The sequence below is a fragment of the Zosterops lateralis genome (genome assembly GCF_965231275.1).
Source record: "Zosterops lateralis genome assembly, chromosome: 16".
Taxonomy (NCBI): Eukaryota; Metazoa; Chordata; class Aves; order Passeriformes; family Zosteropidae; genus Zosterops; species Zosterops lateralis.
Genome location: NC_139776.1, coordinates 9,629,560 through 9,645,135, shown reverse-complemented (window position 1 = coordinate 9,645,135; position 15,576 = coordinate 9,629,560). Strand labels below are relative to the sequence as shown.

Below are 15,576 nucleotides of genomic sequence, written 5' to 3'. Positions count from 1 at the left end.
CCGGGGCGGTTGCCATGGGTGGTCGCTGGGATGTGCCGGGGCGCTGGCAGGGATGGTTGCTATGGATCGTTGCCATGGATGGTCGCTATGGATGTGCCGGGCGGTGGCAGGAGCGGGCGGTGTCCGGACGCGCAGGAAGCGGTTCCAGGGGCGGGAAGCCGTTCCGGGGCGGCGCGGGCCGGGAGCGGAGCGGGCGGTGAGCGGGGCCGTGCGGGGGCTGCGGGCACGGGGCGCTGCCGGGGGGCGAGTGCGGCTTCAGCCCCGGCTCGGGGGCGAGTGCGGGCCCGGGGGAGCCTCGGTGGGGCTGCCGGGGCCGGGCGGCACCGCGGGGATGGCCCGGGAGGGAGGGAGGAGGAGGAGGAGGAGGCCGTGTCCCCGCCCTGGGGCTGCACAGCCGCTTCTTGTCCCTTGTCCCCCGGCCCTTGTCCCACGGCCGGGCTCCTCGGCTCCAATGCCCGTGCATTCAGCGGTGCGGACAGGAATAGCCCAGGCTCCATCCCCACACCTGCTAAGCCGTTTAAAAATTCCCACCTGAGCTTTTTTTTTCCTCGCCCTTTTGATGGAATCTTTCACGGTGCTTTATTTCCCCCCCAAGAAGAAGCTGATATACATTACTCGAGCTGTTCTCATGGCTTTTGTCCTCTGCCAATTGTTTATGTAGTGCCAGGTTGAAGATGTCAGCTGGGAAATACAGTGCAGGGAAAATAAAGGTTTGAGTCTCTCCTGGCTGGTGCCTGGCCCTGATCCTGGAAATACGTGGATTATTTATCCCAGGCCTGGTCCTGGGCCGTGGGGAGCAGACACATCCTCTGGTGCTGTCACTGAGCAGAGCAGGAGCTGCAGCCCCAGGGAGCCCCAGGCTGGCTCTGTGGGGAGAGGAGGGATTCTCCCACTCCTCCATCTTATTCACTGGGTATCAGACATCATGAATAACCTGGAGGGGTCAGGAACAGCTTCCTCACAGGGTTTGACATAGGAGTATTGATCTTCAATGCAATTAAAGAGGAATTGATTTAAGTGTGGCCATGTGAGGTGGTCTGAGGAGAAAGGCAGCTGAGCAGATGGAGAAGAGGAGATGTTATCCAAGGAATAGGTGGTGAAACTGAGCTTCTTCTGAACAGGGAGGAAGGCTCCATCATCCAGGGATGGATGATGGTGAGAGGCCCAAAGCCATTGTGTGAACCACCAGAGTTTTTTAAAACTGATGAATTTTGCTCAGAGTTTGGCTCCACTGACGGCAGGAGAACCAGTGGTCCGAGTGTGGGTTGCCTGAGCAAGCAAGGACACTGCTGGAATTAGCTGGAGCACAATGCCAGGTCTTCTCTGAGCATATTTCATGGGATTACTGCTTCAAATGGTGGTGGCAGCTGCTGCCAGCCTGCAGGAGAGCTCCTGGTGCTGGTCATGTCACCTGGATTTGTTAGAGAAATACCAATGCCCCCAAGGGAGGTGAGCTAGAAGAGGGGAAAGGAGAGAGAGTTGTAGAAGATGAGAACTGAGATTTTTTTTGTTTTCATTGTATCTGTTTCTTTTTCTTGTTTATCTCTGTGTTGTATTTCAGGTGTGTGAATCAGGATTACCAGTAGGAGTTTGTCCTGAGAAAACTCCAGGTGAGGAACAAAGGAACATCTCTTCCTGCTGTGTATGAGGACAGGGCAGGCAACTATAATGTTTTCAAAAGATATCCAGATGAGATAAATGCAACTCAGAGGTGATTCTGTTTCTTGCTCAGGAACTGCTGCCTTAGTGTTTTGGGAGAGGGGGTGGTTTAAAAGGCAAAAGCAATTGGGGTGAGCCACATGCAGGCAGGCTTTGTTCACAGCACTGAGCAGCCTTTGGGACTGAGCCTGGCTGGGTCTGTGTGTGTCCTGACTTTATGTACAGGTCCCACACAGCCCTTGCTGACTGAGTTTGAATCAGAATTTGAAACGTTTTCTTTCACTGAAGTACAGACCTGGACAGGCCCTCAAAAGGTCACCATTCTTATATCTTTGTTCAAAGCCAAAATTATATATACTCACACTCCATCCCAGGCCAGTGCTTATCTGATCTGTTCTTCTGAATCTCCAGTAGCAGGGATTCCACAGTCTCTATTCCAGTGGCTGGCAGTCTGTGCAGTTGGAAATGTTTTCCTGTCTTAAAATTCAAAATAACATCCTGTATTTCAGCTGAATGAAAACTAAATAATTATATTTTTTTTTAGATTTATGTTTATATGCCTCTTGTTTTAGTGTGTCACCAAGTGATAGTTGTCTCTTGTGCAATGGCATTGAGTTGATTCTCAAATTTATCAACTGTAATTGAATTACACACCATGTTTACCATCCTTCTGGACTGGGTCACATCAGCAGATTGTAACAATCTCCTCCCAGCCTGAGAAATGCAGAGCCTGCTGTGGAGATGATTTCTAGGAGGCAAACACAGTGTACAAACTCAGTCACAGGCAATCTTTAGTGGTGCAGAGAATTGTAACTGTCAGGGGGCAGTGCTGATCCAGGGAATGCACTCTGGGATCATCCAGGTCAGGAAAACTGAGTGGGGCAGTAATCACAGCTGAGTGTGGTGCCATCTCAGACTAATTGGATTTCCCTTTGGGGACTTCCTGAGGCCTACTCTAGCAATTCTGGCAGGAGAGCTCTCCCTCGTTGTAAAAAGCCATTACTCATTCATAGAACAAATTGACAGCTCCATTAGCAAAAGATACAGGGAGGGAGGAAGAAGGGATGGTCTAATGGCTGAGAAGCTTGGGACCCAGGAGATCAATATTTAACTCTGCCACAAACTACCTGTGTGTCTGTTTTATGTTATATGGGGCTTAGTGTAACCAGCCAATAAAACCACACTTAAATTTATACACATAACTTGTTCCTCTGCCTTCAACAGCTCTAATTCTGTGTGGTTTAAGTAGTTGGGTTTGTACAGCATCTAAAACAACAAGGCTGTGACCACATAGACAATATAAGTAAAAGTAAATAGTAATCACCTTGCATGTGTAATCAACTTCAGGAAGAAATATATTCTTGCTTATTAAGCTTTTTCCTTATTGTTTTATGGACATGGTTCACATTTTGTTTGTCTGCTCCTCACCCACAAATGGCCTAATACCAGGAGTTGAGAGCTATTTTTGTAGGCAGGTGACAAAAGACAAACACCCAAATTAAACACAGCTTTTCCTTTTTGTTATTGCTCCAGTAGATCAAGAGTATCTTCAAAACTCCCTGAGGGAATCTGTCACTTTTGGATAACAGAAAGCAAATGCCAGAAAGGATCATGCCAAAAATTGCTCTGTGTCTTTCCCCTTGCAGTAAGCAGTCTTCTGGAGAGCAGTAGAGGAGGAGGGTGCACTGACAATGGCTGCAGAGTTGGATTTCTCCCCACCTGAAATCCCTGAGCCCACATTCATGGAGAACGTGCTGCGCTATGGGCTCTTCTTTGGAGCCATTTTCCAGCTGATCTGTGTGCTCGCCATAATCCTGCCCGTGCCCAAGTCCCACAAGACAGTGAGTAGTGCTCTTTAACATTGATATAAATGGGCAGAGTCAGAGAAAACAGGATGGGAGGGAATGTTGAGTAGCTAATGGAGACACAGCTGCCCCTGGGGTTGATGACAGTTTCATTGTTCTTTCTCCTTCCTTCCCTCTGCCTTTCCCCCCTCCAGCTTCTGTCTTGTGATTTACCAATAGAAAAGAAAGTCAGGGACAAATATCTGAGCCAGGATCTCCCTTAATATCAGTGAAAAAAGCAACCTGAGGCACTGTCAAGGTGCTAAATGCATGTGCAGTTCCTGGCTGCAAGAGAAGGTTTTGTCCCAGCTCATATTGTCATCCTGCTGCTGATTTGCTTCATTAATTGCCAGGCAGGGCATCCCCTTCACAGGACCTACCTTTCAGGAAGTGACTCTGGGCTCGAGTTTGTGTGTCATTTTTGGAAGCAAGATGCAGGTGAAATTTTTAGTATATCCTAAAAGCGAGGAAAGTAGTTTCCAGGACTGATATCCCATCCAGTGCCCAAGGGTCCTTTGATGCAGTTGGCACAGGAGAAGGTGAAAGGGAAAGGTTGAGGTGAGCTGTTCCTCTAGACTGAGGGATGTCCTGCATCTGCCTGCCTTTTTTCATTAGAGAGAAAAATGTCTTTGGTGCTGGGGACAGATATTTCAGTGCTCAAGGTGATCAGGCTGCAAGTTTGGTGCTTTGATGCAGATTATGTCTGAAGGCATATGATGTATTTTCAGTAACAACTCAGCATGGGGAGTTTTGTTTTCAGACTCTTTATTTCTGTGTTTGCTCCCTCCTGTGCAGAGGGAGCACGGCAATTCTCAACCCGCTGGGGGAAGGGAATGCCTCAGGATGAAGTACAGAGTGAAGGATAAAGTTCATGACCCAGTTTTTCCACCTTTAACTGCTGGTTGTGATGTGATGCTGTCCTGCCATGGGTCATGCTCCCTTCTGCTTGTCCTGCCACAGGAGCTGCAGCTCCCAGCAGGGAGATGAGCAGGCAGTTGTCATTTCCCCAGTAAATTTTTGAGAAATACCAAGTAAGCCCATTCTTAAAAGTTGAAAAGAGTGACAGCTTTGATCTGGAGTGGGAAACTGGAGACCAGCCCCTATTTAAAATTATATGACTCAAGGACCTTTTACTGCTTATGTTTATAGCATGCCTTGATGTTTGTATACTGTAGTTTTTATTTTCTCCATATATAAACTGTCCTCTTGATGTGCTGACCATATGACTTGTTTACAAGACCATAAACAACATAGGCTCCCCCTCCAGACCTTGAGAATGATGCTTGAGTCTGGGTAGGATATTGGGGAACTTTGCTGTCTTGGAGCCTCAGACTTTGAAGTCTGCCTTGGTTTGGACATTAGAAGGCAGCAGTGTTCACGTTATGGCAGCAGCACTCTGAGTAATAACCAGTCCCTGGAGCCTGCCAGCTCCCTGTGCACTGATCACAGCCTTTGGAAAGCCAGCCAAATTTCCTTCCTTGGAAAGCCACACAGATGTGAGATGTAATAGCCCTCAGTAACTTGAGAGACGTTTGAACCGAGCTCTTTGATTAAAAGGACACTGTCAGAGGCTGCCTCCCCCTCCATTATCTGGAGTTCTGGCTTGGAACTCGCACGTCTCGCTCAGCCATTTTTTGTGTGTCCTTTTCCAGTTGGCACACTCAGGCTGAGAGAACCCAAGATGCTAAAGCAATATTTATACTCAAATGCATTTAATGAAAGGAGGCAATCTGCATGTGTGTGCTTCCTCAGAGGAGACTGGCGCTGTTCCCTTGTGTTTTCACAAGATAACTAGATTTTATTTCCCATGGCTGCAATATTATCTCTCATCTTCTCAAGCATCACATCTCAGTATTTTGTTAGTCCAGGTGAAGAAAGCTTTGCCTGCAATTCCCTCCTTGAATTTTAGAGGCTCTGAACTTCATATTCTTACTGCTGCTTTGGGGAATATTTTTTTGTCTTGCACATGATAGTGATTAATGTTTGGCAGAAATGCCTGCTGACTGTTTCCATGCACCCTGGTGATTATATGTTATCTTTTCCTTATTCAAATAGTTTTCATTTAGTGTTCATTTTCTTCTTGCCTTCAAAGTTTTTCTTCTCCAAAGCCTGTTTTAGATACTTAAGCTTTTAATGGCATCTCTGGTAACAAGCTGTTTCTGTGCAGAAACTCACACTCATCAAAAAGCACATGCAGAAGGAGCAGAGATGATGCTGCTCAAGTCTCATTAAATGTGGCCTCAGTTTGACATCAGTGTGTTCCAACAGAGACACCCAGCACTTGTTTCCTCTGGCTTATACTCCAATCCCCAAAGCAACCTGTTAGCAAATGGTGAAAAAAGTTACTGACTCTTTCTTAATTGATTCTTGTAGGACTCGGACAGTTTTGAGCCTAAAAATTCAGAGACAGTGAAGAAGCCAAAGGCAGCTGCTCCACAGATAAGCAAGAAACCCAAGAAGGAAAGCAAAAAGAAACGATAGAGGTGTGACTGAGCCTCCAAAAACCAAAAAACCACCTATAATCATGCTTCCTCAGAGACAACATCAAAGGCAACTAACTCTGTTAATGGTTTTCTGGCATTGCCATCTTTTACTTTTCAGGGGCGAGAAAGAAGAAACTTATAAGACTGGAAGGGTTGGGATTCTGCCATAGATTTCTTACAAGCAAAGAGAACTTCACATATCCAGGACTTCGTTTGACTTGATTAATGTGTCAGTCACATTAAAGTGACTTCTTCCAGTTCTGGTGGGTAGAGAGGGCTGTTGGCCTGGCTCCTCAGTGCTGGCTGGGATTTATAGTAAAGTCACTGTGGAAAGTGGAACATGGGTTTGCTACTTTGGATACCAGTTGGTGGTGTGTTTTTTGAAGGCAGAGGGATCAAATGGATCAAGAATACCACGCTACACAGCTTTGTATTAATCTCTGTTGTCATCTAGTCTGAAATACATAGCTGCATTTTATGGCTTAATCATAATGCCTTTGTCATATTCTTTAATTCTTTAGGTAATAACTCACCAGATTCCAGACTAGTGGAGATGAAAGCTTTCATTTCCCCAGCGTCGCTGCCTCTTGTTCCCCACCCATGCACTCTTCCTTTCTATTCCCACCTTTGAAAGCAGGTACATTTCAGGGAACTGAGCCTGTGGTGGGGATTGTGATGACTACAAGAATCAGGAAACAATTTGACTCTGGAAGATGCAGAAATTAATGCCTGTGCTAGTGAAGTTGTTTTTGGAAACTTGGGAGGACCAGGCACTGTGTGCTGGAGAGGAGCTGCTGAGGTGGGAGTCTGGGGATGGTGCACTGTTGGTGTATCAGCCAGCACTGCCTCCCTGTCCCGTGGATAAACCCTCCTGCCAGCTGGCTGATCCCTGACCACACAGCTGGGGATCATTGCACTTGCAAATTCCCTCCCAGCCTTCCCTGCCACAGGCTGCTCCATCTCCTCTGGCTGAATTCCTCCTGAGGGTGAATACGTTCCCAGCCTGAGGAGATGTGGTATTTTAAGATCCAAGGGGTGGCAGGCCTGCTGTGTACCATGGCTGTGTGGCAGGAGGCACAGACACTGTGTTCCCTCAGGCTCTGGCTCTCCATGCCCAGGGACAATCCAGGACTGGATTTAAATATGGCTAGACAGGAAGGAGATAGGTGGTGACGTAGCCACGGAGTCTCTGCAGAGCAGCTCGAGCTTCCTGATGCCAGCTCACATCTTGGTTTGTTTGATCAGGAGTGACTCAATGGGAGGAGAACCTGCTCTCTGAGGCGCACCCAGGGTTCAGAGTGGCTTTGAAGGAAGGGTTCTCCCTGGCAGGGCTGCAAGTCTGTGATCCTCTTTGCATACACAGAGTCCCATCCTCGAGTGACAAATGCCTGGTGAGCCCAGGTGTGTGATCTTTAACAGCAAGTGAACAACACGTTCACAGAAACTGTCAGTGCTGAGAACAGCCACGTCCTCTGCTCACTCTTGCTTTTGGTGGGGGTGACAGATGGATTCCAGTCCCAGTGTGACTCTGACTTCCCTGCTCCAGGCTCTCTGATGCTCTTAGCCAGAATGCTGGCACCAAGTTGCACTTCTTAAAATCCAGCTTGGAGTTCTGCTTTAAATTCTGCTTTTTAAATTTATTTTTTTTTTTGAGCTACATGAAGGCAGTACCAGGAGGACAGAACAAAGCATAGGAGACACAAGCACTCTAAAGTTGCTTTAAGTTCTCAGTACAAAGAAATATTACAAAAAGTTCCCACGCAAGTAACAAAGAACAGTGTTGTGCCATGAGTTTCCATGGTGGACCTGTGCTCTGTCTCTGATCTGCAGGGGAAAAAAAAGCCCTGAGTGGCTACTACAGATCTCTTTTTCCATTTTAACACATGGGAATGGTTTTATGTAAATTCCAGCTTTCTACAGGTTACCTAAAGCAGGGTGTTAATGCTTTAATGGAATCACAGGACACATGTTATCCAAAATACAGAGTCACTTTTGCGGTTCAGATCCTGTTAGCAGTGGGCACTGTGTGGCTGTTACCTGAAATAGCAGCTACTACATCAATGTCCACGTCCAGCTGTTTGCAGGGTGGCTCACTCATTGCTCAGTAGAAATCTTGGATGTTGGGGTTTGGTTTTGTTGGGGGGAAGAGGGATTAAGATGAATTTCCCAATCTGTTCCTGACAGCTTTATACCTATTTGAATGCTCTTGTTTGCTGAACTTGGAGTATGTAGAGATTACCAATAACCCATGTATTTTAGTTTTTCTTGAAATGTGTAATAAATGCCATCAAAATCTTTGTTTAAAAAGAAATCTGTGTTTAAAGTTGTGCTGCCTGTTCACTCACATTCACTGCTGCCAGAAAAGCTGCCAGAACTCCCAGACTATAGGAACACAGTGACATAAATAACCTATTCATTAAAACGATCCATTAAGGGAAATCCTTTCAGATCCTTTAATCTGTGAGAAATTGGTTAGTTAATACTGCCAGGCATGTGTGCATCTGTATCTGTGTTTGACTTGGAAGTGGCAAACTGTTTCCCAACACTGCTTCACCTTCCTGGAAGGAAGCAGAAAACCATCCAGTGACTAAATCAATTTGCCCCCATGAGAGCTTTTTGGTTCTAAGAGCCCCCATTAAGGTACCCCTAAGAAAGGCATCATTTGTTAATAGCGAGCAGGGGATTAGATGGGGGTTCAGTAGGCTGGTAAAAGGGATTTTCAGGAGCCCAGGTTTGCATGGCTGGAGCATAGGACTGTTTGGTGGCTCTTCTTGGCTGCAGTGAGACCACTGTGGTAGCCAGGCTCTGGCAAGTGTTTGTTAGTTCTTGGTAGCCAAGCTGTGGCAAGTGTCTGCTGGTTCTCTCACCAGAAAACCAAAACAGAGAGAAGGACTAGTGTGGCGACTCCTTTAATTCCCAAGCACTTTTCTCCAGGCTGTTTTGTAATTAACATCCCACAGGGAGCTGAAGACCTCATTAAGTCAATTTTATTGAAGGAGGTTTTCAAAGGTCTGTCTCCAGGTCCCTGCGAGTAGGCAGCACCACTGTGGCCACACCTTGCTCTGCCACTCAAAGCCAGGAGCTGGCTGAGGGCTGGATTTCCTCTGCTAGTGCTGTCACAGAGTTCCTGTCCCTCAGCAGGACATGCCTCAGCTCCATGGCTGGGAGTTGGGAGTTCTTTCCCCTGATTTTGATCACATTCAAGCAGCTGTGCCTCTCTGGCCATGCTCATCTCCTGAGCTGTGGCCATGGCTGTCCCCTGGAGCTGTCCCACACTCACAATGCATCCTTGTGCTCCCCCAGTGCCAGCAGCACAATCCCTTGAGACAGGCTAATAAGTAGCTCGTGACTGGAGTTCCAGTTCACACAGTTCAATTAAATCCCTGTTAATCTTGTTCAGACCTAATTTACTTTCATTCTCATACACACGGCTCTCTCTGCCTCAGAGATTCTGCTGAGGTTCCCTGCCCACAGGACTGGAGAGCCTGAGGCCCTCAGCCCCACCAGGCACTGATGTTTGCAGAGCAGCCCCCTTGTCGAGTCAATAAGCTCAGATTATTTCCCAGCCTGTCATGAAGAATGGAAATACTCCTTCAGTGCCTGGGTTTAGGGAGGGTCAGGCTATCTGGCAATCCTTGAGAGGTGATAAGGAGCTGTAGGAAGGGAGGACCTGCTCCCTGTCTGTTTGCCAGGGCACTGCTCAACCATCCCCCTGTGTGTCTGTGGTGATTTTTGGACAGCTGGGATGCTGGACTTCTCTCATGGGAGCATCTCTTCCATTCTGATACTTCTTTCAGGCAGAAGTTGTATTGTTCACAGCCTGTGGCCTGCAGGGATTGAGATTACAGTATTGATTTAGTTGTTTATTAATCTCATGAGGCATCAGAGACTGACTGCAGTGAGAAAATGGGATGATGAATGAAGAGTGCTGGAGTACAGAGCATTGCTGTGTGTTTGATGATTAGCTTGATTACTGGCCTTGTTACTGGGAAGGGATCTGACCCTCCTCTTCCTCTTGCAGCCATGAGGGATGATTTGTTTGGGAGCTTTCCCTTTCTCCCTGGCCACAAACGTGGGCTGCAATCAGTGTTTACATTCCTCCTGCAGTTGACAGTCACTGCAGGTCCAAGGTCCAGCTCTTCTCTGGCAGTTTGTGGCTTTTGAGCAGCAGTTTGTGGGGGTGTTTTCTGGCTTTTGGTACCCAGGCCCCTGTGCAGTAGCTACTCCAAATGTCTCTTGCTTGGGGCTGGCAATTGCAGAGCAATTAAATAGGTTTCCTGCATCTCCCTTGAAATTCAGCTGATTTTCCCATTTCATGATGCTTCTTCCCAATTTGTGGCTTTTCTGTCACCATAAATCACTCCCATGACCCTGGTGTTGATTCCAGCCTGCAGACTCATGTCCACTGCAGTTGTTATGTCTTTACAGACACATTTTACCTGCCAGTGGCAGTGGGCATTACCTGCTGTTATCAAAGGCTGATACAAAGAAGGAACAGGTGCAGGAGCATCCAGGATGGAGAAGGGTGTCCCCTTGTAATTTTTGGTGATGATTATTTCAGTCAGCAGATGTTACAGCTGGGGAAGGGATTTTCCCTGCCCTGGGAGCCCCCAGACAGCTGTGCCAAGCACATCATCCCTCGAAGCCATGAGGAGCCAAACCCATCACACACCACACTTTGAGCTCATGATAAGTCAGTGCTGTGGTGTGCTCCACACCTCCTGCTCAGGTCCTGCTCCTCGCCAGCACACACAACGTTTGTCTCATGCAATCCCAAACCTCTTGCAGTGCCCACTTCCCTCCTCACAGCTTCCCTGGTTTCATTTACTGCCTGGAGGCCCCGGTGTGGCTTTGATGCCCCTTGCACTCTGCTTGCCATCCCTGGGAAACCCCAGTCCAGGTAAGGACTCAGTCATGCAGAGCAGGGGGTTGGAGCACAGAGGCTGATGGACCCACAGTTTCAGTCCACCCTTTCTGGCTGGTGGGTATAAGGTAAACCTGCTTTGGGTCATATCTCCTCAGCTTTTTAAAAACATCTGTTGCCTGGTGAATGTCTCTTGTTGTATGAGAGGAGCTCAGCTCCCAAATAAGGGCAAGGAGCTGTATCTTTAGCACCATGCTCTACTGGAAGTCCTGTTTGCACAGCATTCCTTTTGTGTGAAACCTGAGCTCGGGACATTTCCATGTTTCTCGCCAGAGGCTGTCCCAGCTGCCACCCCTGTGTCAAGTTCAGCCAGTCCCAGTGCATGGACTGGGGCCATGGAAGGCATCAGCAATGGCCTGAGACATCTCATATCTTGCCCAAGCTACAGCCCAGGTGTCCCTGGCTCCAAGACTTGTTCCTGCTGCCTTCCCTTTGGCTGCTGCTTCTACAAAAGCCATCCCAAGCTTACAAATTCACCTTGCCATGAGCCAGAGTCCAGAGTACAACAGACACCGTTGAGCTCTCACAGGCAAAGCCACTCCTGCGGCTCCAGGAATCAGCTCCAGACACTTCCTGCTGTTATTATTTGTGCAGGATCCATGCTGGAACTGTGCTGCTGGTGTGGAGCTTGTGGGGTCACATCCTTCTGGTTCCTGCCCATCACTGGGTGAGCCCACACTGTAGGTGAAGGGCTGGACTGTGGCTGTTGGGGTGTGTGCAGGAGAGGGTCCTCATGGCCCTGCAGCTGCTTGTGATGCTGTGGTGGCTCCTTTGGCAGCTGAAGCAGATTTCCCCCAGTGTCAGGCCTGGGCAGGGGGAGCAGATTTTGAAAAAATCTGCAAGCGGTTCTCACCCCTACCTCCCCCTTCACTTAATTTGTTTTAAACTGAGCTCAGATCCAAACATCACATGGTTTAAGTTTTTCAGATTCAGACTTTGGCCTCCTTTGCCCATCCCTCGCTTGAAGGACCAAGACTAGGTGATTAAGGGGAAACACCCTTGTGTCTGCTCCGGCTCTGCTTGCTCAGGCTGCAGGCAGCCAGCAGCAGCAGCTGGCAGGGAGGGAACGTCCCAGCCCTGGGGCAGGGTCTCCTGGATGTGGCTCCCAGAGCTCTGCACCAGCCAGCCACATTCGACTGCTCTGCTACCAAATCAAGCCAGAAGCAGAGCTATAATTCTCATCTGGGTGATCTTCCCTGAGTTTTTCTGAATAGCTCTTTTCTATGGGTACTAAGATTGGCCAAAAAGCAGAATTTCCGTGCTGGGAGATGCCAACATCTTGTGTGTGGCTTTCATGCTGAGCTGAGGCAAGAAGCAAAACGTCTCAGATTTTTGCCCAAATGAGCTATTCCAAGATACTTAGTTCAGATTGTATCAAAGCATATTTTATCAGTCAGAAACCTGACAGGAAATGTTGTGCCTTTATTGACCATGCAGATAATTTCAGCCCACAGCTGTTGAACTCAGTGCCTCCTTATTAAATATTTGCATGTCACCGAGTCAGTGGTTTCCCCGCAGCCCTTTCCCCCAGGGAATTTTGCAATGACACTTCCTGGATGGGGCTAAGGGCCCCTTTTGCACAGCAGATTGTCACCACACCGAGGGACACAACAGGTCCGAGCCCTCCTGGTAATTTCTTCTCAGCTGCCCCTTTTTATCCTATAACCTGCAGGATGCTGGCGATTGCTGCTTGGTTCCTGCAGCCCTGATGCTCAGTGTGGGAGAGAAGGGCCAGAATGAGCATTTCTAGCATGAAATATTGCCAAATGGCTCGTGCTGCAGGGTTATTCTGGTCAATCCCCCTTAGTAAATCAGCTCCTAAGCTTGAAACTGCAGCTTCCCTAACAGGGCTGATGGTGCTGATCATTTCCCATCTCATACTCACTATTTGCAGGGCTGTAAAGTTCAATGATCGTAAAATCCCAGGGCAGGAGCTGTGGCTGCCTCTCTCTCTGTCCAGCATCTCAAACACAACCATTATATTATTAATAGTAATAATTCCTGCAACTGCATTTGGAATTTGCAGTGAACAAAGTGCAGCCTCAGGAACAGAATCCAATAGACAAAACTTATTCACGCGTGCCAAGGAGATGCTTAAAAATAAAGCTGGCTGGAGATGAATAGATGTTTTGTTGCAAATCCATAGTTACTTTGGAGAGGTCGGAGCTCAGATCAAATACTGGACCCAACAAGCACCCTCTTACCTCACAGGAGGATTTCAGGAGCCCTGTGGAGCAGTTTGATCTGCACACCTGGAGGGGAAGGAGCCACGTAGTTACTCACTCATGAGCATGACAGCGTCTGCCTACAGTAACTCTCATTCTTCTTGTTCCTGATGAAACTTGTGTAAAGGTCAGCAAGAAAACACAGAAATACCTGAGCGTGTCTTCATTTCTTTTTAAAGTGTCATTTCAAGACGTCCTGTAATAACCAAGCCACTGGAAATACTCGGTGCTACTTTTGTTCAAATTGAAAGTATCTGGTTTTCAGTTTCTGTAACCCTCTTCCTCTCTCTGGGGTGGGTTTTATCTGCGCTATTTAAAAGTGAAGCATCACATCAAGAAAATAAGTTTCGGATGAGAGACTGAAATCCCTGGTTGGGTGAAAAAAGTAGCAATTTGCATTAGACTGCTTAAAGATAAATATTTGGAGTGAGGCAGAAGGCAAGGGGAAGTGGGTGGCCAGGGCTGTCAGGCTCCAGACCTCATGTCTGAGCTAGGAGTGTCCTGAGGTGTGCTGGCTTGCTTAAATGGCCTTAAATCACAGTATCACCAGCACTGCATGTTTAATGTCAGCCCTGTGAGGGCACATTCCAGCATCTGAGCCCAAAAGATAAGAGTCTGGGTTTAGAGAGTGTCTGTTTGTAATTTTAGATTTGCACATTGGCATCATCTTAGAAGAAGGAGAGGTTGTGTGCTGGACTTGGCCTGGCGTGTTGAGAGGCACCCGGCTGTGGGTGTTTGCCTTCCAGCCATGGGCCGGCACCGCCAGAGATGGGAACTCCGATTGGGAGGACAGCCCGGAGAAAAGAAGGGGATTGCAAAAGAGAAAAACAAAATACAAATATTTATAAGTCATAATTGCATCTTAGATTTGGGTCTGGATCCAGCAGAGGCTGAGTCATCCTCACCAGCTCAGCCGGGGCTGGAGCCAGGTCCCCACTCCCCCGGGGTGTGCTCCCCTCCGGCAGAGCTCCGGGCCTGCCCAGTGCCTGCTCCTGGGACAGGGGAGTGTCCCCGTGTCCCTGTGCAGCACAGCAGGAGAAGGTGCGGGGCTCCCCAGCATTGCTCTGACCCCTCTTTCCCCTCCGTTACATCCTCACGGGTGAGCAGAGCAGAACCCGGGACTGCCCCACACCGCCGCCTTAATTCCCCCATCCCACATCGGATGACGAATCCTCTCTCCACATCCCCACGGCAGCTGAACGGCAGCGGCGGGGGCTGACAATGAACCCCCCCAAGGCTCGGAACAAACCAGGCTGCGGTCGGATGCTCCGGCACGGGGCAGGCAGGGCTGGCCCCCCAGACCGCCACACACTCCTCGGGTGTCCGGGCAGCCCTGGGAGAGAACCGAGAAGGGAAAGCGCCTCCTGCCCGGCTGGAGGGACCTTATCGCAGTGAGCTCCTCCCAGGGAAGGGCCCTGACAATGCGCTGGCCACGGCTGATGGATCGGCGCGTGCATGACTCCCTGTTCCTGGTGACTCACGGACTCGCTGGCCTTCGCCACTGTCATGGGAAATATTTCTTTAATAACTCAAGAGGCGGGGGGGAAGAGAGTGAGAAACAGAAAGAAAAACTCCGCCACATAGTTCTTTAAAACTCGTTAACTTCCCAAATTGTCTCTGAAGTGTCAGATCTTGCCCAGAGTAAGGAGAGTTTTCGGAAAACCCCCGCGGGGTGTCTGCAGGGTCGATCGGAGGGGTGGGCAAGGATGGCAGGGCCGGTGCTGCTGTGGGAATACAAGGGTCACTGGAGCTGGCCCGGAGCCCAGAGTGCCGCATGAAAGACCTAAATGGGGTTTTAAGGAGTGGACTGCTTCACCTCCTTTCTTCCTGGAGGATAACGTGACAGGGAACACTTCAATGGGCCGCCAGTGGGGGAGGCGGGAGCGCTGCCAGCGCCGCCGAGCTGGTCGGGCAGCCCCGACGGGCCGGGCTCGGGCACCGGGACACCCCGAGCCCGTGTGTGCCCCGGGACTGCTCCGTGCCAGGGCAGAGCTGGGCATTCCCCACCGCCTGCTGCCGCTGCTCAGAGGGGACGGTGCTGAGGAGCAGGGGAGGGATGGGCGGAACTGTTCCCCGGTGCCCACCGGGCTGAGCGGAACTGGGGACACACAGCCCTGGGGGGGCTGCGGCCAGGGGGGACTGAGCCCCCCGGGATCACCCGCAGCCCCACTCTGCTTCTCCTGGAGGGGGACACCGGCTTCAGGGGGGCCGGGGCTGGGGGATGTTCACCCCTACACGGGATAGGTGCCCCAGCGGGGCACAGACACCGCTGCGTGCCTGTGATGCCTCCAAAGGGCCCCACAAAGCCCCCCGGGTTCCCAGGGAGGCCCGGGACGTGCTTTATCTTTGCCTGCTTTTCCAGCCGAAGTTTTGCCTCCTTCCGACTTCAGAGAAGGGGGAAGGTGGGTTGCAGCCCTCTGGGAAGGCGAGGTGTCCCTGCT

At 49.5% G+C, this 15,576-nt stretch overlaps 1 protein-coding gene across 1 annotated transcript; it reads left to right on the top strand.

Moving 5' to 3' along the window:
• The first annotated feature begins 168 nt into the window (after positions 1-168).
• MANBAL (mannosidase beta like) lies at positions 169-8,304 on the top strand. The gene is made up of 4 exons (XM_083872971.1): positions 169-196; positions 1,562-1,610; positions 3,306-3,500; positions 5,877-8,304. Exons 3-4 carry the CDS (start codon positions 3,351-3,353, stop codon positions 5,982-5,984), a joined length of 258 nt encoding a protein of 85 aa, XP_083729097.1. The 5' UTR covers positions 169-196; positions 1,562-1,610; positions 3,306-3,350; the 3' UTR covers positions 5,985-8,304.
• The last annotated feature ends 7,272 nt before the right edge of the window (positions 8,305-15,576 follow it).